The sequence below is a fragment of the Nipponia nippon genome, unplaced genomic scaffold (genome assembly GCF_047370975.1).
Source record: "Nipponia nippon isolate SJK-2023a ecotype South Korea unplaced genomic scaffold, ASM4737097v1 scaffold_25, whole genome shotgun sequence".
In the NCBI taxonomy this organism is placed as follows: domain Eukaryota; kingdom Metazoa; phylum Chordata; class Aves; order Pelecaniformes; family Threskiornithidae; genus Nipponia; species Nipponia nippon.
Genome location: NW_028262342.1, coordinates 5,638,511 through 5,661,605, shown reverse-complemented (window position 1 = coordinate 5,661,605; position 23,095 = coordinate 5,638,511). Strand labels below are relative to the sequence as shown.

At 49.5% G+C, this 23,095-nt stretch overlaps 2 protein-coding genes across 3 annotated transcripts in view; one reads left to right on the top strand and one right to left on the bottom strand.

Moving 5' to 3' along the window:
* The window catches only part of CNTN2 (contactin 2), a 34,186-nt gene extending 11,923 nt beyond the window's left edge, over nt 1-22,263 (top strand). Inside the window, exons 2-23 of the mRNA XM_009465597.2 lie at nt 767-887; nt 5,380-5,524; nt 5,806-5,981; nt 6,307-6,402; nt 6,729-6,938; nt 7,541-7,640; nt 7,913-8,088; nt 8,793-8,929; nt 9,440-9,569; nt 10,452-10,602; nt 10,885-11,012; nt 11,385-11,560; nt 11,699-11,819; nt 12,107-12,265; nt 12,408-12,557; nt 13,304-13,374; nt 13,567-13,801; nt 14,240-14,355; nt 14,719-14,905; nt 15,263-15,375; nt 15,464-15,632; nt 16,346-22,263. Of these exons, the coding sequence (XP_009463872.1) occupies nt 833-887; nt 5,380-5,524; nt 5,806-5,981; nt 6,307-6,402; nt 6,729-6,938; nt 7,541-7,640; nt 7,913-8,088; nt 8,793-8,929; nt 9,440-9,569; nt 10,452-10,602; nt 10,885-11,012; nt 11,385-11,560; nt 11,699-11,819; nt 12,107-12,265; nt 12,408-12,557; nt 13,304-13,374; nt 13,567-13,801; nt 14,240-14,355; nt 14,719-14,905; nt 15,263-15,375; nt 15,464-15,632; nt 16,346-16,455 (3,111 nt within the window). The 5' untranslated portion in view covers nt 767-832 and the 3' untranslated portion in view covers nt 16,456-22,263. The remainder of the gene's footprint in view (nt 1-766; nt 888-5,379; nt 5,525-5,805; nt 5,982-6,306; nt 6,403-6,728; nt 6,939-7,540; nt 7,641-7,912; nt 8,089-8,792; nt 8,930-9,439; nt 9,570-10,451; nt 10,603-10,884; nt 11,013-11,384; nt 11,561-11,698; nt 11,820-12,106; nt 12,266-12,407; nt 12,558-13,303; nt 13,375-13,566; nt 13,802-14,239; nt 14,356-14,718; nt 14,906-15,262; nt 15,376-15,463; nt 15,633-16,345) is intronic.
* RBBP5 (RB binding protein 5, histone lysine methyltransferase complex subunit) overlaps nt 3,521-23,095 on the bottom strand; it is a 42,349-nt gene continuing 22,774 nt past the window's right edge. The window contains exon 14 of one of the 2 annotated variants that reach the window (XM_087762277.1): nt 3,521-5,317. In XM_087762277.1, the coding sequence (XP_087618403.1) occupies nt 5,310-5,317 (8 nt within the window). In that variant the 3' untranslated portion in view covers nt 3,521-5,309. The remainder of the gene's footprint in view (nt 5,318-23,095) is intronic. The other variant, XM_087762273.1, reaches the window with a different exon arrangement.

Genomic DNA, 23,095 nt, shown 5'->3' with positions numbered 1-23,095 from the left:
TTTTGTTTGCGTTTTTTTCTTTTTGAGAGATCTTGGGAGACAGGAGTCTGTGGAGGGGACTGGAAAACACGGATCCACCTACTAATGTGTCTCACAGCATCAGGAGATGCCTCGGCACTCCGTTACCTCTTGATAAACCGTTCAAATGCATTAAACCTGGAAGAAAAGCAGGAGATGACCCAGCAGGCTGCAGCGCAGCCCCCCGGAGACCCCCCGAGCAGCCGCTTTGTGCCGCTCGCCCTCCGCGCCGCCCCGCGAGCGCGAGCGCGCCGTGCAGATGCTCCGCAGCTGGGGTGCAGCGCACGGTGATGGGCTGGGCCCCCCCAGCCTCGCCAGAACAAGAGGCTCGGGGCTGGCACGACACCCAGAGACGTCACTGCCTGCCTGAAGAGTTAAAGATGCCTTTTTCACGAAATAACAAGAACAAATTATTTCTTCCTCCTTCCCCCCACCAATATCCTGTGTGCTTCTGGCTTTGTGGTTTTTTAATTAAAAATGCTAGGAACGAAGCATTATTTTCGGAGGAGGGAGGAAGAATAGCAGATAGTAAGGGCGGAGGAATAACAATTTCCCAAAGAGATCTGTCATCTCGGAAAGAAAAAGAGCTCCTTCAAACCCCTGTGTGCTCCTCTGCGGGCAGCTGGATGTTTGCTCCTGAGTGACTCTCACCTCGGCCCGCGGCCAGCGGGGACACCCAGCTGGACGCTGAGCCCCCGGGCAGAGCCACAGAAGCGCTGCAGATAACTCCGTTCTCTGTCTGTCGCAGGGCTGCTGTCCCCACTCGCCCACAGAGGCTCAGCCGCGGAGGCCATAACCCGGCCGGAGGCGCAGGATGGCAGGCGCCGCTGGATTTGTCCGCACATCCCTAGCTGTCGTCACCTTTCTGGGTAAGAGCAGCCCCTCGCCCCTCCGGCCCGGAGGTTTCGGTGGGACGCACCCCTCCGTGCTCTGCACAGGGCTTTTGTGGCTGCAGCGATGCTGAAGCCCGCTTCTCCCGGGTGGTTTATGCAGCCGGGGGATGTGTCCAACTGGGCTATGCCCAACTTCCCTTTGTACCGCTCAAGAAAGAGGACAGGAATGGTTGACACACAAGTCTCCCCCTTTCTAAATTGAAATTTGGGTGAAATGTGGGAGATGCAGATCCTTGGCGGGACCCGTGCCCCTCTGCAGCCCGTGCTGCCCAGGCTTATCCTGGCCTCGGCACAAGGAGGAATTTCCTCCTGCCAGCAGGACTCGCTCATGGCAAAGCCACTTCGCCTCCCGGTTTTTCTAGGGATGCCTTTTTGGCCATACCCTGACTGCAAACATTCCCCCGTTCATTGGGGACCGTTTCTGGATCTCGGGGAGTCTCAGGCTGCACTCTGAAGGTCCCTTTTCAGCAGGGAGACATTTCATTTCAGACAACTGAGAATTCGATAATGTCTTCAAGCTAATTCATCATCCCAGGCAGACACTGCTCGCCTGTCCTTATAAATATCTAATTACCTTTTAATGTTCTCTGGATCCCCGAGGAGGCAGAGGGAGGGTGGCTGCCCTAGATTGGGAGGCAATTAGCCTGTTTGGAAATTGGTCTGACCCAAATCTGATAGAGGCAGCAAGATGGAGTTGGGCTCTCCCATTAACCAGCTGAGTTCGTGCAACTTGCTCCCCGTCCAAGCTGAGCCCACAAAAAATGACTCACTGTGAAGCCTGGGAGGGTTATTTCCTCTTGACCTTTGGCTGATGATGCAATGGATCTCAGGAACCAGCTGGGACAGAGACAAATCCTCACCGGGAACATGAGCGAGGGACCAGGGAGAAAACGATGCCAGCTGTAGATGAGGCTCAAGGAAACACTCCGGGGTGGGTGAAGACCCAAAGCCTCCAGCTCTGGGCTGTCGGCTCCAGCCCTGGGAAGCTGGGTTGGCAACGTCACCCCTCCCTCGGCCGTACCGCCAAAAGGATGACTTCCCAGCAGTATGCGAAGGTTTAAAGCTTATGAAGCGCACAGAGGAGACTCTAATGAACAAGGCTGACAGGAAAGTCTAAAAATCTCTCTGGCCTTTCTTCATTCAGTAAAAGCCATGGAAAATCTTGAAGTCTAAGGCTAGCCAAAGTGCTGTCCCTTTGTTCCTCAGAAAGCATCTCGTTAAAAATAACTCTCTGTTCCTCAGAGAGCTGCTCTTTAAAAATAACCACTTTGATTTTGTGCACATGTGTGTGTTCAGATTTCCTATAAAACCAATTAATTGCCCAGCTCCCTCATGTGCCAAGGCTTCGGGCTGCGGTCAGTGCTCCGCAGCTATGGCTATGCTGCCTGTGCTCAATAAAAGGATTGCTGCTGATGTCCTCATAAACTGGAACGCGTCTTGGAAAACGTTCAACTGAGATATACATCATTTCCCGGTCTCCAAAGCTAGTGCGGGGCTCAGCACAAAGGGAGAGCGTTGTGGACACTCCCGGACACCCGGGCTTTCCAGGTCTGACTTCCAGCATATTCCAAACGCTAATAATAACGCAAACCCACCCTGCCAGAAACGGGCCAGCGCCGCTGCACGAGGCGGGCACTGACAGTCACCTCCCTGCTCACCCCAGTGGCAAAGGAGATAAGGTTTGAGTTTTGTCTGTTCCAGCAATGTCTGGTATAAAGTTTGGGATTTTTTTATATGCACAAAGACTGCTATGTCCTTGGGGGTGTATTTCACGATACGGTATTTTTCCCTTCCAAACAGTAGCACAAGTCACTCTTGTAAAATCTTCAAGCATTTCTGCAGCTGTTTTTCCAAACCTTAATTTTCAGATGTTCCACTTTCACCTATTCCTATTTATTCCTGTGTTAGTATTTATTTTTCCTAATAACGAGTGTTGTTCTAGAGAGGCGTAGCAGCATATTTACCATAATTTCTCCTCTCCTAACTGGATTTTAACACAGAAAGTAGGGCTGCATAAGGCATGCTCAACTCTGAGCAGGTCACTCTGCTTCTTGCGAATTTGGCTTGCAGGCTTGCAGACCTTTATTTTGTGTTTGTCTTCCCCCCACTATCCAAACGTTAGAGCCCAAGGCAGGTACCTGTTCTGGCAACATTAAACATGAGAGTTCTGGGGTGACCGAAGTAGCCCAGACGATCAGCCTCAGAGGTGCTGACGTTTACCACTCCGCTTTGCTCTCAATTCTTAGTTCTAACCCTATCCCCATCTCGTAACTGTTTCATTATTGCTTTAACCTAAGTGTTGTTTTGCTTCATGAGTGAGATCCAGGCATTTCACCCCCAACACCAACCAGACACCTTGGAACAGTAGATAAAAACTCATCCAAACTTCTGGCATTGATTACATCTGAGAAAATCAATGCCTGACAGTTGTAGTCCATAACCTTGGCAGAGAAAAAGGGACAGCAGCGGATAGCAACGGGGTGCAGACTCTGGGTGGAATCAGAAGGGATGATTAGTGTAATTTGGCTTGATTGGGAAGGAGCATCCCATGAGAAAAGGCATGCATGTGAGTGTTAATAATATATATTTTATTTGTTAAATAAATAGAAATTATTTGCCATATGCTACCTACTAATCTCAAAATGTAAAGCTGTTAAACCTTAATCCATTCATTACCATCTATCAGAACACAATTAATCTACTACTTTCTTATTAATACTCATTAACTCATGATTATTCTACCTGCTGGTCACCCGAGTTATTTCCAGCCGCGACTTGCTCAGCACGGCCGCTGCTGACCCAACTGAGAGATGACTTCCAGCTTACACAAGCTTCTATTCTAGAAGGAAAATGGCACCTACGCTGATTTGGAGGGAATACAACCCTCAAAATGCTGCTTTTCTCTTATTCCAAAGTATTAGACACAGGCTTCAGTCCCTCTCCCCTGGGTGATACCAGGGACCATCAGGCTCCTGCCTGCGTGCGGCTCCCTCGCAGCAGCACATCCCCGCTGCCGGAGCCGAGGGCCCGGGTAATTGGCTGATGCTTGGACACAAGGAGCAGCCGACAGCTGCTTTGAACCCCCCCGAGCCAATTAGCGGAGCCCCTCTCCCGTCTCCCCCTCATCTCCGCATGCGAGAGCAGCCGGAACATGAGAGGAACCCCAGGAGCTACAGGTAAAGGGCTGCTTCCCCCGAGCCCAGGAGAGCCGAGCTGCCCGTTCCCTGCTGGAAGTTACTCTTGCATAAAACATCACACTTACTGGAGTCACTTAATTTAACTAGTGACCATGCTGGGTACTGTAGGGAAGGAAACAGATTGCTGGTTGGCATGGCAGTTTTAAGACAGTTATTAATTCAATTACAAAGCATGGAAGGATCCTGGGGCTAGCTAAGCATCTCTGAGCGTATCACTGCAGAGGCAGAGGGGACTGTGCCGGGAGCACGCTGCCTTGAGGTGGCTCCATCCCTGCTAAGGGACAGCCATTTCTCAGGGTGCCAGGGAGGGAACAGACTTGCTGGCGATCGTTATCCCACTAGCCGCTTCTGCAGTTAAGAGATTTCCAGGCAGCTTCAGCTTTGTTCTTGCCTATTTGCACTGCCATTTCCATAAAGCCTGCGTGGAAGGGGGTCTGCTAGCATTTGCCATTTACCTGAGACACAGAGTCACTCACTGCGGACAGCTGGCACTTTCCAGTGAAACATCATCACCACGCCAAAGGGTGGCCCAGGCACAGCGGAGGAGAAGGCAGGCAGGTTCTCATGTTCCTCTTGTGCCTGTGCCTGAGCCATACTCATGACAGCAAGATCAGAATCAAACCCGTGTCTGAACACTACAGAGGAAGCTTCAAGCTCATCCTGTTAGTTCAAAAGCAGAACTGATACCTGCAGCGTTGGTTTGCACGCCAGCAAGCAGCAGGTTTGAGCTGTCAAGAGCCGATGATGTTGCAGAAGCAGGGATGGAGGGGATCTGCCAGGCGTGTGCGGGAGGCAGTGGCAGAGCTGAGAACTTACTGCGAAGATCCAGGTTCTCCTCTCTCCTCCCTTGTCCTGGAGAGGACTTAGGAGGAACCAACCAGCCAAAGTTTGTACAGACAGAGGAGGAACCAGCACATCCTCACTGCCAGGGACAAGGAGGGCATCCATGGGTTCCCAGCTCCCGTCTTGTCTATGCATGGCTTTCCAAGAGGCTTGTGTCAGTAGTCCTTCATCTGCATGTCTTTAAACATGTCTGGTCCCGCTGGTATGGCAGAGATGGTGCGAGATGCTCAGTGGGAAGCACACGCTATCGTCTGCCCTAAGCCATGGCTCGGGCTGGGCTGTGGTGACAGATGGGTTGCGATTTTCACATTGCTCCTTCTTTTATTCTAGATGCAGTTCTGGCGCTGCCAGGGACACCCTACAAAACTAAAAACGAGAAATTTTAGAAAAGGCTAAATTGAACTGAGCAGGTTTTCCCTCCCTTGCAGTTTGGTGCCAAGCACAGAGTAGCACAAGGAACTACGGGCCCGTGTTTGAAGAGCAGCCCGTCCACACCCTCTTCCCTGAAGGCTCAGCAGAAGAGAAGGTCACGCTGGCTTGCCGAGCAAGAGCCAGCCCTCCTGCGACCTACAGGTGAGCTCCTGCTCTCTCTGTACCAGGACTGGGACACAATTGAGAATTTTGCTTTCTGTTCTCCACTTTTATATAAAGAAAATCACTAACATGAGAATCAGCCTCCTCGTCTACACGTGACGTACAATCCCACCCAGGGCACAACCAGACATAATCTAACTCAAATCCCGACACACCACAGCTAGAAAAAAGCCAGGCACGGCCTCCTACAAGGCACCACGCAAGCACGCACTCGCAATGAGCATTTACCCCTCTCACTTCTTCACACTTGCTCTTGGCAGGTGGAAGATGAATGGCACAGAGATAAAGATGGAGCCAGATTCCCGTTACAGGCTGGTTGCAGGCGACCTAGTGATAAGCAACCCAGTGAAAGCCAAGGATGCTGGCTCCTACCAATGCGTGGCATCTAATTCCAGGGGCACGGTCGTCAGCAGGGAAGCCTCCCTCCGCTTTGGCTGTAAGTTTGTCTCCACAAGGTAAACGAAACACGGCCACAGTTATGCTGGGGTAAACTGAGCCCCCCTGCTTGCATTAATAAAGGTTGGAGAGAAGCTCTCCAGTGCATGGTACCCAGCGTTATCACTTGGAGAAATCCCCCGGTGCTTTCCATTAACATGGAGGTGCAGCAGAAATCTGATGCACTATGGAGAAAGTCAGTAATATTTTTGGATCTCCCCCTGTACAACCACTGCAAAGACCAGCCTGTGGAGGGGGAGATAAAACACAGTGATTGCTCCAGCTGTTTTCTTCGTCCACGGACAGGTTTCGCTTTGCATGTTTAGTTTTGCAGGAATTCTCTGCAGAAGAGCGAGACCCTGTGAAGATTACAGAAGGCTGGGGAGTGATGTTCGCCTGCAGCCCTCCTCCCCATTACCCAGGTAAGGGTTCGCGTTTCAGCATCGCCTCTAGCAGGGACTGGCAGCACTGCTGGTGCCAGGGGGAGAGATGCAACAGAGCAAGGGATTCCCAGACATGTGAATCGCTCCTTGCTTTTCTTTGGGAGTTTTAGGGAAGCAAATTTCATTTTAATTCAGACTCTGTAAAGTAACAAAACAGAGGTGGGACTTAGCACGTGGAGAAAACAAGTACCATCCAAGGACCAGCTTCAGCTTAGACTGGTCTAGAAGACAGCCTGCTGGGTTTGGTCCCACCTGGGAGGACACAGGCAACTTGTGCAGTTTGTTCCTTTTACTTTTCCCCACAGGCTTATCCTATCGATGGCTCCTGAATGAGTTTCCCAATTTCATCCCAGCGGATGGAAGGCGTTTCGTCTCTCAGACCACGGGAAACCTTTACATTGCCAAGACAGAGGCTGCCGACCTGGGGAACTATTCATGCTTTGCCACCAGCCACATCGACTTCATCACCAAGAGTGTTTTCAGCAAGTTCTCCCGGCTCAGCCTCGCTGCAGAGGGTCAGTGCTCTTGGATTACCAGAAGGGGACTGGGCAAAATGCAAAATTAACAAGCCACTGCAAAGCACTCGGGCTCCATAGGGCTCCACAGGGCTCCAGCAGTGCACAAATCACCCACCAGCCCTCTCAGGGCAGCTTAAGAGCTTACAAAAATATTAATTGGCTGGAACCTGGGGGAAGCAGCCCTCTCTCCAGGCTTCGCCGCTTGTGCAGCTAGAAACCCCATCCACGGGGTTCCTCTGTTCGTGAAAGAGACGTGGCACACGGTGCAGCCTGTGCGGGCTCACATCCCTGAAACCACTCTCCTCTGCCTTTGGTGACCTCGCAGAGGTGCAGCTAAAGATACTTCTTGGGCAGGGAAAAGGGAGTTAAGCAGGTAGGAAATTAAGGAGAAATAGTCCCGAGATGATGTAAAGAGATTTTTAGAGACTTTAGTAAGAACTGTTTTAAAAAGAAAATGAAACTTAGCCTCTGTTGCCTTATCCAAACGCACAAAGGTTTGGAAAGTAGTGTAACCTTGCGGGTACCTCTGCCCTTTAAGACCTCACATGTGCCATTTTAAAGTCATCCAGAACTCCTCAACAGTGCTTTCCTTTTAACAGATGCCAGGCAGTACGCACCCAGCATAAAAGCCAGGTTTCCTGCAGACACCTACGCTCTGGCTGGGCAGATGGTGACTTTGGAGTGTTTTGCCTTTGGAAAGTGAGTGCAGCGTCTGTGTCGCTCAGGCTCGGGATGGGGAGGGCATCGCAGAACCTGCAGCTTCCACAGCCCCTCTCTTCAACGGGTCCACTGTAGACCAGAGATGGGGGGAGAACAGGAGGAGGGAGGAACTGGCTAAAGCCGTCTGTCCTGCTGGCCACGGCCCAGATGGGATGGGACCTGTCTGGCTAAATGGGGATTGAGTTACACTGTGCTGTAACGCAGCACGGGGTACCTGGGAGCTGGCCTTCACCAGATTTACTTTTACATAGCCCTGTTCCTCGAATAAAGTGGAGGAAGCTGGACGGCTCGCAGTCCTCCAAGTGGATCGGCAGTGAGCCCCTCCTGCAGATCCAGGATGTTGGCTTTGAGGATGAAGGCACTTACGAGTGCGAGGCTGAAAACATCAAAGGGAGAGACACCTACCAGGGCCGCATCATCATTCAAGGTAAGCATCTAAACATGTGCCGTTCCAGAGCACGGCAAGGTGCCCCAGGCAACGGACCGAGCCTTTGGGAGTGAAACCATCGCCTCTAATCCTGCCTCATATCAGCCCTAATTAAACCTATCGCAAAGCCCTAGGAAAGACTTGCAGAGATCACTGGTATCTTTCCTCAGTGGATACATTTAGGTTACGGCAAGGAGAGAGAGAGAGACCTCCTAACTCGCTCTAAAACATATCTAGCAAAAATGAGGTAACCAGGGATGGAAGCATAGTGGTAACAATCAGATTTAGTTGTCAACCAAGATCCTCTCCAAGCCTGGGGTGCTTCCACAAGGGTTAATACTTGGAGCTATTAATCAGATTTAGGCACGTTACAAAACTTAACCTGGTTCTCTTAATCTGAATCCAGTCTTTCCTGAAGCTCGGGAATGACTGCATTTATTCTTAAGAGAAACCATAATGTTCTTCCCTCAGATTTGGATTCTACCATAATTTTGTGCAGTTCACATGCACAGCTGCAGCCAGACCATAGAGGACTCAGTCTTGCATCGCTGCACAAAAGGCGAAGGCTGTTACTATGGTGAAACACACTGTGATAAATAAATCTGCCAGCAGAGATGACACAATGAGTATCCTTCTGCCTGCCTGGCACGACAAACCTCTCATCTGATCTTCTTGGCTCTGCCACCTCTCTTGCTCCTTTGCAGCTCAGCCAGAGTGGCTGAAGGTGATCACAGACACGGAAGCCGACATCGGGTCCGACCTGCGCTGGAGCTGCGCGGCTGCCGGCAAACCCAGGCCGGCAGTCCGATGGCTTCGGGACGGGCAGCCGCTGACCTCCCAGGTACCGCCGTGCAGGTCTGGCAGCCAGAACCTGCAGCACTGAACCTGCTACTCCAGACTTAGACCCCCTACTGCCTCGCTGCAAGTGCATCTCAACCCCGTTTGATCACCCCGCATCCCTATTCCATGTGCCCCCATGAGGCTGCAAAGCAATGCCACAGTCCTTACCGACAGCAAGTTCCTTCTCCCGTCTCTGCCATCCCAGCCATTGCTTCATGCAACTACAGGAACTCACAGCCAGTTATCAGGGCGGATAAATAGCACCTCGTACCTGTCTCTGTATGACCTGCACGTTGCTGCTCAGGCACTCCAAAGTCTCAGCAAACAGAGCACAGTGATGTGGGGCAGTGACCGGACGCACAATAAAAATGGCCTGCGTTTTCTCCCATGGAAAACCAGGCTGGCTTCAAACTGGCAAAGAGTCTGTAATGAAACTCAACCCTGAACACACGAGGCTTGAGTTCCATTTTTGTTTTTCTCATCTAATGGGTTCATCCTCTTGTTTGCACAGAACCGCATCGAAGTGAGCGGTGGAGAGCTGAGATTTTCCAAGCTAGTCCTGGAGGACTCTGGCATGTATCAGTGTGTGGCTGAGAACAAGCATGGCACAGTATATGCAAGTGCTGAATTAACAGTGCAAGGTAATTTCTCATTTCCCAGTGCTCTGGGTTTCAATGGGACACTGAAGCATTTTAGATCTCTTCCTAATATCCTATGCTTGTGATCTGAGAGTAAGATAAGAGCAGACAAAAACTGCTTCACTCACCATTGAAATATAGCTACTGGTTCAACAAGACACTCTACAACCCTTTAAAATTTAAATTTTGTGTAAATTCAGTAATGCTGAAAGAGAACAAGGACATCTGTTTAGCTACAGAAAGTGTACAGGACAGACAGCAGCACCACAAGCTCTCTTCCACTACACAGCCTTCCTTTTTTTTGGAGGAGAGAGGTCAAAAAAGAGTTCAGTATCCATTCAGCCAGCTTTGATGGATGGTGACTGGAACTGGACCGATACCAAACTTGTTCCACATTAGTCTAAAAGCTTATCTCCTCATGGGCAGTAGATGCCAGAGATAAATTAAAGGCCCTAAGCATCAACTGCTCAACATCAGCACACTGCAATGCACGAGGGCAACAGATAAAACCCAATTCTCTCGCTGCAGTTCCAGGAGGAGTTTTAGGCAAGCTGGATGTCTGCATTGGTGACTTGATCAGGATATCGAAGAGAATATCCTCTACCTTTTTAAAAGCAGCTGTTCTTGTGTCTCTCAAAGACCTTGCACTTGTTAGGGTCATATCCCATCGCTACGTACGACACGCGTGTCACATAACACCTGCCTTGGCAGGCGTTAGAAACCACCCGGCAGCAGAGGAATCACTCCATCTTGCTCACCAGATATTGCCATGCTTCTCTTAGCAAGTCATCTAACAACAAATCAATACCTAGTTAGGTGGCAGTTAAAATGCTCACATAGCAGGGTTTTCTAATCATTCCTTAATCCTCTTTTTTTCCCCTGTAGCCTTAGCACCAGATTTTAGACTAAACCCAGTGAAGCGACTGATACCTGCAGCCCGAAGTGGGAAGGTCATCATCCCATGCCAACCAAGGGCAGCACCAAAAGCCACTGTGCTCTGGACCAAAGGGACTGAACTTCTGATCAACAGTAGCAGGTAGCAGCACAGAGTCAGCTTCTACCTAGAAACCATAGCTAAAATGACATTTTTTTTCTTGCCAGAAGACTGGACTTGATGACCCAAGTGTGCTGCTACATCCCTGAACATAAGCACTTTGTTATTCCTCTGGTTTCTTCTGTAGAAAACTCCTACGTAATATTTTGCAGTCCTGTCTTTATCACCAATTTCTCTAAAATCAGCAAGTGCTGGAAATTGTCAGGTGTACAGAGTGAACAGACATTTTAACCTTCCTCTTGTATGGTTCTTCTTCCTTTCCAGGGTGACTATTACCACAGATGGCACCTTGATCCTCCAGAATATCAGCAAATCTGATGAGGGAAAGTATACCTGCTTTGCTGAGAATTTCATGGGCAAAGCCAACAGTACTGGAATCCTCTCTGTTCGAGGTAGAGATGTTTGCCTTGGTTTGGGGTCAATCGAGCAACAAACGTCTAAGAATGCCTTGATGTGATATTTCTCCTCTCCTTATACTCCCCAAAATCAATGCAATACTCAGGGAATCAAAGATTTTTCAGCCTGTGGAGCAGCAAATCTTCTGCCTGACCCACCAAATCATACCTACCAACAACTGGTCCTTGAGAAAAGCCTTTCCGTTTTCTAACCACTGTAATCCCTCATCTTCCTCCTGTAAAACTACAGCTGTTAGAGAGGGACGACAAGTTGGAAAGCGTTAGTTGGTTTGGATGCTCTGCAGCATTAATATACATCTGGTACACTGACATTTGCAGCTAACAGCCCTCCTTGCTCTTTCTCTGCAGATGCCACCAAAATCACATTGGCACCATCTAGTGCTGATATCAATGTAGGTGAAAACCTTACTCTCCAATGTCACGCGTCCCACGATCCAACCATGGACCTAACCTTCACCTGGTCACTAGATGATTTCCCCATTGACTTTGACAAGTCTGAGGGGCACTACCGGCGAGCCAGTGTGGTGAGTAGAAAGGGCAATTATGTACCGTCAAAAAGGACAGAAAACTAATAACAGCCTCTTTGTTTACATCTTGAATGCTGGGTTGTGATCAGGCGTGTTCAAATGCTCTCCCCACTGTCTCTTCTCTTCCCCATGCAGAAGGAAGCTATTGGCGACCTCAGCATCTTCAACACCCAGCTGAAGCACTCGGGGCGGTACACGTGTACAGCCCAGACAGTTGTGGACAGCGCTTCAGAGTCAGCCACGCTGACTGTCAGAGGTAATTTCTCTGTCGTAACGTCCCCTGCTCCTCACAAGCCCGAAGTAACGGCATAGTCCATGCAAGGGATCAGCTCGCTCCTCCCTTGCGACCACCTCACCATCTAACACTTGAACGGGATGGGATAGGCTTATGAGCTTTTCTGGAGGCTGGAACTGGAGGTGAGGCTTCCTAGCCTCCAGAAAAGAAAGGCTTGATTATAATTTATGACTTGCACAATATAAAGAGCAACAAGCCTCCAAATCTTTCATCTCAGTAACATGTCCGTCTGTCTGACATCATCCCAGGACCTCCAGGCCCCCCCGGGGGTGTGGTGGTGAGAGACATCAGTGACAGCACCGTCCAGCTGAGCTGGAGCCGCGGCTTTGATAACCACAGCCCTATTGCCAGGTACAGCATCGAGGCGCGGACCCTCCTCTCCAATAAATGGAAGCAAATGCGTACCAGTAAGTGGCTTGATGGCAGCAGCGGTGGCATGGCCTGTGCTGGCTGCGGGGCACCAGCTCGCTGACAAGTTCTTGCTCTGTGCTCGTACGCTGGCTGCCACTTGCTCTATTTGTTCTCCTCTCGTGTTATTGGATTATATAGATCCTGTAAATATTGAAGGCAACGCAGAGACAGCCCAGGTGGTGAACCTCATTCCTTGGATGGATTATGAGTTTCGGGTCTTAGCGAGTAACATTCTTGGAGTTGGGGAGCCAAGTTTACCCTCCAGCAAAATCCGTACCAAAGAAGCAGGTACGTGCAGATACACTCAGAGGTAGAAAGGGGAATCAGAGGTACCTGTCCCTACATGCTGGAGGGGGAAGGCTGGCTTGCAGCATGCCTTGGTGCCAAACAATTAGTCCTCTCCTTGAGTGCTCCTAGAGGTGATGCCATCACAAAATTTTCTGACTTTTTGCCCGTTTACACGTCAAAGACAAAGCAGTACTAGAGCCGGCAGCTAACATCACCAGCATTAGATACAATATATTAAACCATCATAAATCCGAGCTTCAAATCCTGTACCTTCTGGCAGCAATGCTTAGAAAGGGGAAGGAGCCCTATTATATCACAGAGCACAACTCTGCAAAGACAAGGTAAATTTCCCAGCAAATGGCTGTGAATGTTCTTTCTACCTTCTGCTGCTTGAATGTGCAAGCAGAAGGGATGCAAGAACAGCAGAGCTGCTCTCAACATACCAAATGCATATTAACTCCTTTCTAATAAAAGTTCTCCCCCATATCCCTGCTTTTGAGCTTGATTCTTGTGCATGTCGGAGACATGCTGCCTCCAAATAAGCTCATCAGGCGCTAGCCAGTATTCTAGGCCTGATTTTCACAAGCATCTGAAATATTCACGGCTGAAAATATAGAGACAATCACTTTCATATGAGCTGTCAAAGCCTGGCTGCTCCCAGGCCATGCGGTGTCTGTGCTCATCTTCATCACTATTGCTTCCTTAACCCAACCTGCACTGTATGCTTTTGTTCGGGGACCCGACAGCACCTACTGTGGCACCATCTGGGCTCAGCGGAGGCGGAGGGGCTCCCAACGAGCTGATCATCAACTGGACGGTAAGTCAGCAGCACGGCACCAGCTGTGGATGCTGGGAGAGGGCCAGGGGGAGGAGCACATGCCATTTCTTTTGGGAAATGAGTGCTACGATTACAATTTTCCTATGTGGTTGAGCCAAACACTGTGCTTAGTCCAAAGTCTTGCTCGTTTGAACTGGCCAAAGCTCCTCTCTCTTTCTGCCCGCCTCACAGCCAACGCTGCGGGACTATCAGAATGGGGATGGCTTTGGCTACATCTTGTCGTTTCGCAAGAAAGGCACCCAGGGGTGGCTGACAGCAAGGGTGCCGCACGCAGAATCGCTGCACTACGTCTACCGCAACGAGAGCATCGGTCCCTACACCCCCTTCGAAGTGAAGATCAAAGCCTACAACAGGAAGGGAGAGGGACCGGAGAGCCTCACTGCCATCGTGTACTCTGCCGAAGAAGGTAAAGGGGGACTGCGGCGGCTCTGAATTCACCATGGTCCAACCAACCAATGCATCCTCAGCCAGCTCCCTGCAGAGCTGTGTCTGCCTGGGAGCTCAACGATAGGAGAGGTTTCTTTTAGTCAAAGAGCAGCTGACAGTGATTTCAGCATAACATTTATCTTCTACTTCAAACACACAGATAGACATTTCCCTAAGCCCAGCCGTGACTGTACACCCAGAGCTTCAGAGCAGACACAGATCCTCGCAGCACACAGCTGTGGCCCTGCTTGTCCTACCAAGTCCCTAAATCCCTTCCCCTTGCTTTGCTCTGCACACATAATACCAGCTGTCTGCCTGCACGGTAACGGTGCTGCAGGAGAGCCCTTCGTTTCAGTGTGGCAATTATGCTGCCCAGAGCAAGGAAAAGGATTTTATTCCCTTTTGTTCTCTTTTTCAGAACCAAAAGTGGCTCCTTTCAGAGTTATGGCCAAGGCAGTTCTGTCCTCAGAAATGGAAGTGTCCTGGGAGCCGGTTGAGCAGGGAGACATGACTGGAGTGCTTTTGGGCTACGAGGTACGAGCCATGGGAATGAGAGACACTGAGATCAGAGAGCTCAGCAAAGAAAATTCCCCCAGGCTAAGTCAGCTGAAAGGAAAGAGCATTTTGTTTCCAAAGATGGAGGATGATTAATGGACAGCACGAGGCTCTAACGGGGCCAGTACTACTGCTCGCAAGAGAGATTAGTAAGGAAGAAACATCCTTTTTTTTTCTGCTTGCCTTTTCACACAGGCTGCAACCTTATTCCTGGGCACGTACTAAGCAAAATGCATAGAAACAAATACCAAAGGGTCTCCAGCGCTGGCTGTGGATGGACTAAGCCTGGTATTTGCAGATGCCTCTATCCTTACTAAACCCATCATACCCTTTTCTGTTCAGATCCGGTACTGGAAGGACGGTGATAAAGAGGAGGCAGCCGACAGAGTGAGAACAGCGGGGCTGGTCACGTCGGCGCATGTAACAGGCCTAAACCCCAACACGAAATACCATGTGTCAGTCAGAGCTTACAACCGGGCTGGAACTGGCCCCCCGAGTCCCTCTACCAACGTCACGACGACAAAGCCACGTGAGTGAGCCCTGACCGCCTCCGTTTTGCACAGTGTACACCCCGGGGCTGCTGCTTCCCCCAGAGGATCCCCAGTGAGCAGCTAACTGATGAGCTTTTTTATCTTGGTGCTCTAATGCCATTTTAAGTAGTCCATAACACAGATCCCTGAATTTCCTCACATCAGTCTTGTGGTCTGCGTGTCACTTACCTAGAATATCCGTGCTCAGAGTAATGTTTGCTGGGCTACTTCCCTTTAAACCACCCACAGTGGTGCCATCAGCCCCGTCGTCGAGCCTCAGGAGACGGTTGTAACCAGCACAGCCTTCTCATCAGTCCCTGACTAACTGAATCTCTGTCTTGTTTTCTCTCTCTTAGCACCGAAGAGGCCACCTGGCAACATCTCCTGGACTTTTTCTGGGTCTACAGTCAGCATCAAATGGGACCCAGTGGTGGCGAAGGCAGATGAGTCTGCAGTTACGGGGTACAAGGTACGGGCAGCACGTAGCTGGCCTTCTCTTACAAGTGACCCTAAGGAAATCACAGCGAACGTAAACTCAAACTTGCCTCTTCCAACAGATGCTTTACAGGCAGGATTCCCACTCTGCTCCCACACTGTACCTGGCCAGCAAGAGCCGGATCGACATCCCCGTCCCCGAGGACTTCACTCATGCCTTTGTACAGATCAGGGTGACGGGCCCTGGGGGAGATGGAATCCCAGCAGAAGTTCACATCCTCCGAAACAGTGGTACGTGCGCTCCCTGACTACATCCACAAAGGCTCATTTACAGGGTGCTTCACAGACCACTGGGAAACTCAGAGAGAGGAGTTAATTTGCAGGACTACTTGCCTGTCGTTTGCTACCACTGTTCTTTGATGAGTAAATGACTTCGTCATACCTCCTCCCCTACCTGGCCGTAGCATGGCATATTAGCAATAAATGCTATTATGTTTTAAAATCCCACTCTCCCTTCCAGGAACGTGGGGGAACATCCTACCCCAGTGTTTTAGGCTGAATCTCTGGAATTGGTCTTTGGCTCCCTTGTGCCCTTCACTCAAAGGATCTTCTGACGTATTCCTCTCCAGCCCTCCCCAGCCAGCCTTTCCCCAGACTCCGAGCAACCTTTCAGTCTAGTCTGAACCCAGCTTTATTTTATTTGAAGCTAAAGCTCTTGAGGCCCCTCGCAAGCCCAACTTACATTCACTAAGAGTGAAATCCTGACACTGTTTGTGGGGCCTCAACACCAACTCCAGCAGGTTCCCTTGATTCAGGGTGTAAGTACTCAGGGCCCACCTCCAAATTCTTGTTTCAAATCCTAGGAGGTTCATCAGAGATAAATGCAACGAGCACGCAGAACCCCAGAATTAACATTTTACCAACCTTCCTGACACTTTGCACAAGACATGGGGTCATGTCTGTGCAACGAGACGGTTGCTCCTTCCCTGTTCCCTTTCTTTCAGGGACAAGTATGATGGTGGAAGACTCTGTGACGAGGCCAGTGCCACACGCTGTCATTATCACAACTAACTCTCTAGTAATGGTGGCCCTGATCAGCTACCTGGAGCTCTGACGATGGCCAGCGCAGCAGAGGACTCCCGCACACGCTTCCTCCCAAGCCAGTGGGGAACTACTGAACGCTTGGCTGCTGCAACTTCAAGTTTGTACGACAGCAGCATTACAGAGAAAGGATTTGACAACATTGTTTTAAGGAAGGAAGGAACAGCTTTTTTTTGTTTGTTTGTTTTGGAAGAATATAAGCTTTCATACAAGACATGGGTCTTTAACCGATTAAAAATTTTTTAAAGAAATGAGTAAAACAAAGAAGAATTCTACATGAATTCTGACAGCCAACTGCCCCACACACTGTACCCAGTAGGTTTTCTGCCTTATGAAGCCATGTACTAAAATAACCAGACTGCTAAACTTGACTTTTTTTTTTTTTAAATATGTACAGTGAATTTTGGGGGGGGGGTAAGGGGAGGACGGGGACTGAGGATTTCACAGCGATCAGTATGTTCCATACCAATCCCAGTCACAGCCATCTCTAACAAATTATGGGACAGGAATTTTTGGTTTCCCCCCATAATATGAGCCAAATCCTGCAGCTACCAGCCCAAGGAGATAAAGCCACAGAGATTGATCTCTGCCCCACCCTGAAGATGGGTGAACACAGAGTTTAGATTGTGAAAAGCTTTTTTACGACACTGGTGTTAACTTGCAACCCCAGCCTATTGTTTGTATCAACTGTTATGCTGTGAGGCGCAACATTCAATGTTATCCATATCCCACATGCTTTTGGGGTGTTTTTGTTACAGCGTTTGCTTCTTTCCTTTTTCTTTGGGGAGGAGAAGGGGTAAGCGAAAAGGAGATACTTTTCTAGCATCCACTAATCTGGAGAGGCAGTTCTGCCTAATAATGGAGACGTCAACGTATCCAATTTCAATAGAGAGAGGGCCTTAAAGGAGGAAGAAAAAGGAATTCTACAGAATTTAACCAAGAACTGGAGACTCAAGGAAGCCATCACTGGGGCAACAAGGAAAATCTGGACTCAGATTCATCACCCAACACAAACGGTTCCCTCCAGCCAAAATGCCAGTCGCAACTTGGGACTGCAAGATTGAGATCCAACCAGTAAGTCAGCCTGGTTTTCAGGTCCAAGGCTCATACAGCTCATGCAAACGGGAGGGTGGATAACCCAAAGAAGTACAGGGATGTTGAGGTGCGCCATTAACTAAAATGGTTGGGAATAGATGTTGCATATTAAAATCTCTGTCTCCTGGTAAAGCAATTAACCAAAGCTAGCGAGAAGCTGATTGACTCCATCCCAGCCAAAACCAGCACAACACTGCTTGCTGGTTAGATCCCAAGCACGCTTTTAGGGCCCTCTACCTGCCTGTACCTTTCTCCTTCCCAGCGGACCATACCGCTGGCCTGAGCAACCTCAGTTCCCGAATTACCTGACGAAGGGCTACGCTTGCAGGACCGCGCAATAGCAAGGCACTGACATGCAGTTTCTACACTAGATGCCGATTCCTTGCCCTTGCTAATAATTTTAAAACTACTGTGTCCTAGGCCTTAGTGAGCATTTGAGAGATCACACGCATAAACCCCTGGCCTCCCAGAGTTATGCCTATGGTATATATCCATAGTATCCCATCAGAATTTTTTTAGCATCAGGCCTACCCTTGGAAGCAAGCAGGTAAATGCACCAGTAGGTTCACACCGTGCAACGCAAACAGCAAGGCTCCGGGCTGAGGAAGAAGGGCTCCTACGTGTTTAGCAAACAAGAGAAACGATCTAAGAAACAGGCAAAGAAAAATAAACTTAATGAAAGAGTCTAAACACTTAGAGCACAGCTGCAGCAAAACCAAAGGGTACCTCACTGTTTCCATTACAAATAACCCCTGGGATAAAGCGGTAAAAAGAAGATGAGCGCCCACTGGCACGCGGCAGACGGAGGCAGGGAACCGCCGCCCCCGGAGCCCGTCCTGAGCCGCCCGCGTCCCTCCGCAGCTCTCCAGGAATCACCCCCGGTCCCTCTAGCAGGTCCAACCGCTTCGGTCAGAAGGACAACAGCTAACTATAAATTATATTTTTGTATGATTTATGTTCTTGAAGATTTGAAAATATTTTTATTGATGTTTGGAAGCTTTCTTTGGCAAAATATTTTATGTTGTTAATTCAGCATTTTTGTTATCACCTCCATCGTGCTGGGCCTTCAACCTTTCTCCCACAAAAGATGGGATGAAAGGAAAATTACGAATTCAGTGTTAGCTCAAAACCAAAGCAAATTAGGGCTTGGGCAACAATCATCTGATCGCTACGCAGAACTAGCTGTAGCCATAATGACAATATTTAGGAGGCATAAACTAACTGGAGCTATGGAGCTTCAGAGCACTGCTGGACGATGCCCACCGCCGTCCTGCAGAAGCATGGCCCGACTCAGGAGAGGCCCAAACAAAAGCAGCAAGGTTAAAGGACGTGCCCAGAGCCTCCACAAAACGGAGACGCGGACGCTGGAGGCACCCCGGGTCCAATCCTGCGGAGCAGGCAGCGCTCTGCAGGGGGGACCAGAACAGAAAGCCCTCGTACTGAAGAAGCCTGCTGCACTCCTGAGGAGGAACTGCTGAGCAGGAGAGCGCTGCTTCGGTGCACAGCCCAGCTGCAGCCACGGGGTTCAGACTGGTTTCGGGCACGGGCTCTGCGCGAGGCCAGCGGCGTTCGCCCCATCGTGCATCACCAGTCCCATCCCGGGCAGCCAAAACAGCGGCTCTCCGAAGGGGCCGCTCTGCCTGCGTGCCCATGGACACAGCTAATTCCCTTCAAGAGGTGCACATTAGACACCTCCAGGGCAGAAGAACGTGCTTTGATGGACCACATATTGGATGAGCTCTCACAAAGTGAGCAAAGCAAAGCAAGGCACTCCGGCGAAATTCAAGGGCTGGGTGTGACCACGCAGGCTATGCAACGTCTCTTGCAGAAACTTGGTCTCAACAGATGCTTCCAAATGTGTCTGGCAACACTAGGGGCTCTCTCTGTTTTATTGAACTTCACAGTGTTGGAAAGCGAGATGCTTTATTGCATGGTTAAAACAGTATCTAGATGCTGCAATGACACTGGGTTTTAAATAGCAGCCACCTGCAACATTTCCCTGGAAGGTTAATACATTTTCCGTACATTACTTTGTTAAACTAGATCACAGGCACATTTTATATAAGAAGTAAAAAACTACATGAGTTGGATTTCAAATGCTCCAGTTAGCACTGCTCTGCATTGCAAATGGGCTGAATATATTCTAATTTTTAAAACTGATGGGACAGTATTTTCTAAAGCCTTCGAGTGACAAGTAGATCCCCTTGAAAGTTAAATGTCTTCAATTTGCATTCAAGCTGTGCCTCTTTTTTTGAAAAGGTAAATCATCACTACATACAGTTTCATCAGTATGCATTTTAAATCAAAACACTGCTGAGCTTTTGCAACGTTTTAAGGATTAAACATAGAAGCAAAGAGGTATGAGCTAGTGACAACCACAGCGGCCTTACAAGCACTTGCTCTAATCCCAGTTCTGACACTGACTCCATCTATGGCTCCAAGCAATTATTTCACCACTCGCTGCCTCAGTTTCCCTTCCCGAAAAGCGAGGCACAAGCAGGTCATTGTGTATTTGCAAGTTCTTTGCAGCTTGAAAGTATCCGTGCACCGGCACTGCTGTCAAAGGCGTGACGGCAGCTCCCGTAGGGTATCGGACCTGACTCAACCTGCCCAGCTCGGGCATCGAGAGCGGCGTACCCGCGGCAGCACGGGCTCCAGCCGGGCTGATCCGTCACTGCCCGAGTCCTTGGTGGCAAACCTGGCCTTGTCCCTGTGCGCTCTCTGCCAACTAGTCCTTACCTCGCTCGGCCAGCCCCAGCTCAGCCGACATCGGTGTTTCCTGAGCATTAGCATAAAGAAACTCTGAAAAACGCACATGGTCAACAGGCAGCGTCTCCCCCACAGAATTTTTTTTTTAATTTTGGGGGAATTTGTTGATACTGCAAAACTGCAGAGCAGAAGAGAGTGGCAGGTTAGGAAACCCCAAAGGTAAGCACAGGGAGGCCCCTCGGGTGAAGGACAGGGCACGCTGGGGAGGGAGTGGGACAGAAAAGATTTTCCACTTGCAAGACTGGTAGGTGAGAAAGGCCAAGGTCAGGCCCAGGCGGTTACAGGCTAAACCCTGCTCCAGGCAAGACAGCTCAGTTTTTGTACACAGACACAAGCCACGTTAAGACAAAGACTGCCTTGTCTTAGGCAGCCCGTTCTGCCATTTTATTTATCGGGGGTTAGGGGACCCACAGAAAAGGATTTGCACGTGCAAATGCAGCATTTGTACCTAGTTAAACTTTATCCAGGCTATAAAAAAATCACATATAAAGCCTAGCCAGAGCCACCAACAGGAGAAAAAGATGTGGAAGAAGCCTACTGTAAAGCCAGTTAGAGCTTCCTAAAATACAGCAGAGAGGTTGAAAGGAAAGGTGTCCACATCCCGGGGAGAAAACTCAGATTGCAACACCTTAGCAGAGTTTACTGGCTTTGCACTATTGCGTGAAGTCGCAAATCAATTTCCTGTCCCCTTAAGAATCCCCGACATTTAATTGCTCTGAGCATTTGCTTTAGAGATTAACTTCCAGGGAATGAGTTAAGTGCCCTGGGTTTTGTTCTCAGCACTGTAATGGCTCGTTAAGGAAAGTAATCTGATTTCACAGGGTCCATCTTACTTGTCAGTAGTAAAAACCGACCTGACAAGGGTGCTGTAAGGAGTATGCAACAAGGGTGAAATGTTTTGAGACTCCCAAATGAGAGGAGCTTTACAGTTCTGATGTATTCATATTTAACATAAAATAATCTTCTACCTGATACTATTGAACTTGCAAACTGGAGATGGCGCTTCTGGTTTCAGGTTGTCTGTCAGCACTCAGCTATGTGAGTTTAAATCAGGAACAGCTCGTATTTGCAGCGGGACAGATTAAGCGCTGTGCCCTGAATGGGAGACACTCCTATCTTTGCACAAGGAATCAGCTGGATAACGCAGGCATCGCGTTCAGCTAATGCCTGGGGGGTCTAAATCCCACCTGCTCTAAACCTGCAAAGCTATCCCCCATCCATAGAAACCCTCCGCTGTGAATATTTTAATCCAGCTTCACTACACATAAACCGGGCAGTTTTCTTCTCGGTAACTTTGTTGTACGCTATTTTTTTAAGAAAACCAAATGGGAAACATTGTAAGGATACTGTACTTACTGTAATTATGGTTATTTGTTGGCTACAGTAGCACGCAGTTCATAAATAAAGATCTTCAGAGACTTTAGACAACTACTGGAGCCTGAAGTGCTTCTGTCCAGCTTTAAACGCAATTAGCACCTCGCTTGCTCAGGGGTCCCCCGGCCCAGGACTGCATTTTTCCTGATTGCCAATTGCGTGTACTAATACAACCAAGGAGCCCAGTGAGACCCCATCCGCGGGGAGCTGGGCCCCTCAGCAAAAGTGTGGTCAATTAAGATATAGTAAACTCAAATCCTATCCCATGACAGTGATAACTAACCAAAAGAGGAGAAACTGTCCATGGAGCAAGGAGCTGCAGGTGTTGAGGGTCTGGTTAGAGATGTTCACCTAATGTGCTCCCTCTGGCTGGTATTCCCATGGCTAGGAAGTAACGCTAGAAAACTCAAAGTCAAAAAATTCATGCACCTTATTAGCAGAAAGGGTAACTGATTGTTGGAATAGCTTGCCAAAAAGCTTCTTCATCAATCACAGCCTTTAAGCCAAGACTGGAAGTCTTCCAGGAAAGATATCCACTAGATCAGCCACAAGCCAGCAGTCTTGCAAAGGTTCACTTACATTACAGAAAATAATTTCCTTCACTGCAGGAAGCGCTGCATGAAATCACCTCATCTATGTGATGTCAGATCAATTCATCACAGTCATTCCTTCTGGCCTTAAAAAAAAAAAATGTACTGGCTTCCTTCTACCTTTGGGAAGGGTGTCAAGAGATCAGCTAGAGCAACTGCATGTGGTACAGGCCTGAGGGTCCCCACTGGAGTTAAGCTGAAGCCAGACGCAGTCAGGCTGGAGAGCAGACAGACGAGAAACTGGGCTCAGCAGTACCAGGTTGTGGGGAATCTCACCCAAACTCTTTCCCTCAGCCCATCCTGGATGCGTGTGCTTTTATGTAGCCCCTAATAGAAACACCACGCTTGACATGGGGTGCACAGGGGGACGCAGGCACGGGCTGCAGCACGATGTGCTCCCAAGGCCCCCTCCGAGCCCCTAAGGACAGAGGGAAGGATGGAGGGCAGCACTGCCCTGGCAGCAGCAGGGCAGCGGCTCCTTCCCTTCCCAGGAGCTACAGCCACCCACAGGTTGAGGGGACAAGTGTATTTGGTTGCCATATAACACCGCCCAGCTCCTGGCCTCCGGGTGCCGATGGCAAAGGGCCCCAGGAGGCCGGGCTGAGCTGTGCTCAGACCACAGCCAGGCTCCTGCCCCTCTGCCCCATGCTCTGCAGAGCTGCAGGCAAGGCCGCTCATCACCAAGGCCATAATTAGCTCAGGGATTTACACCGCCATGGGGCTTTGTAAAGCTGAGGGCAGCATCATTAAAGAAACCAGCAGGGAGCGGCCAAGACTGAGATGAATCCCTCCCCAGTTCATCCCCCACAAGGGCACTCCTGCTTT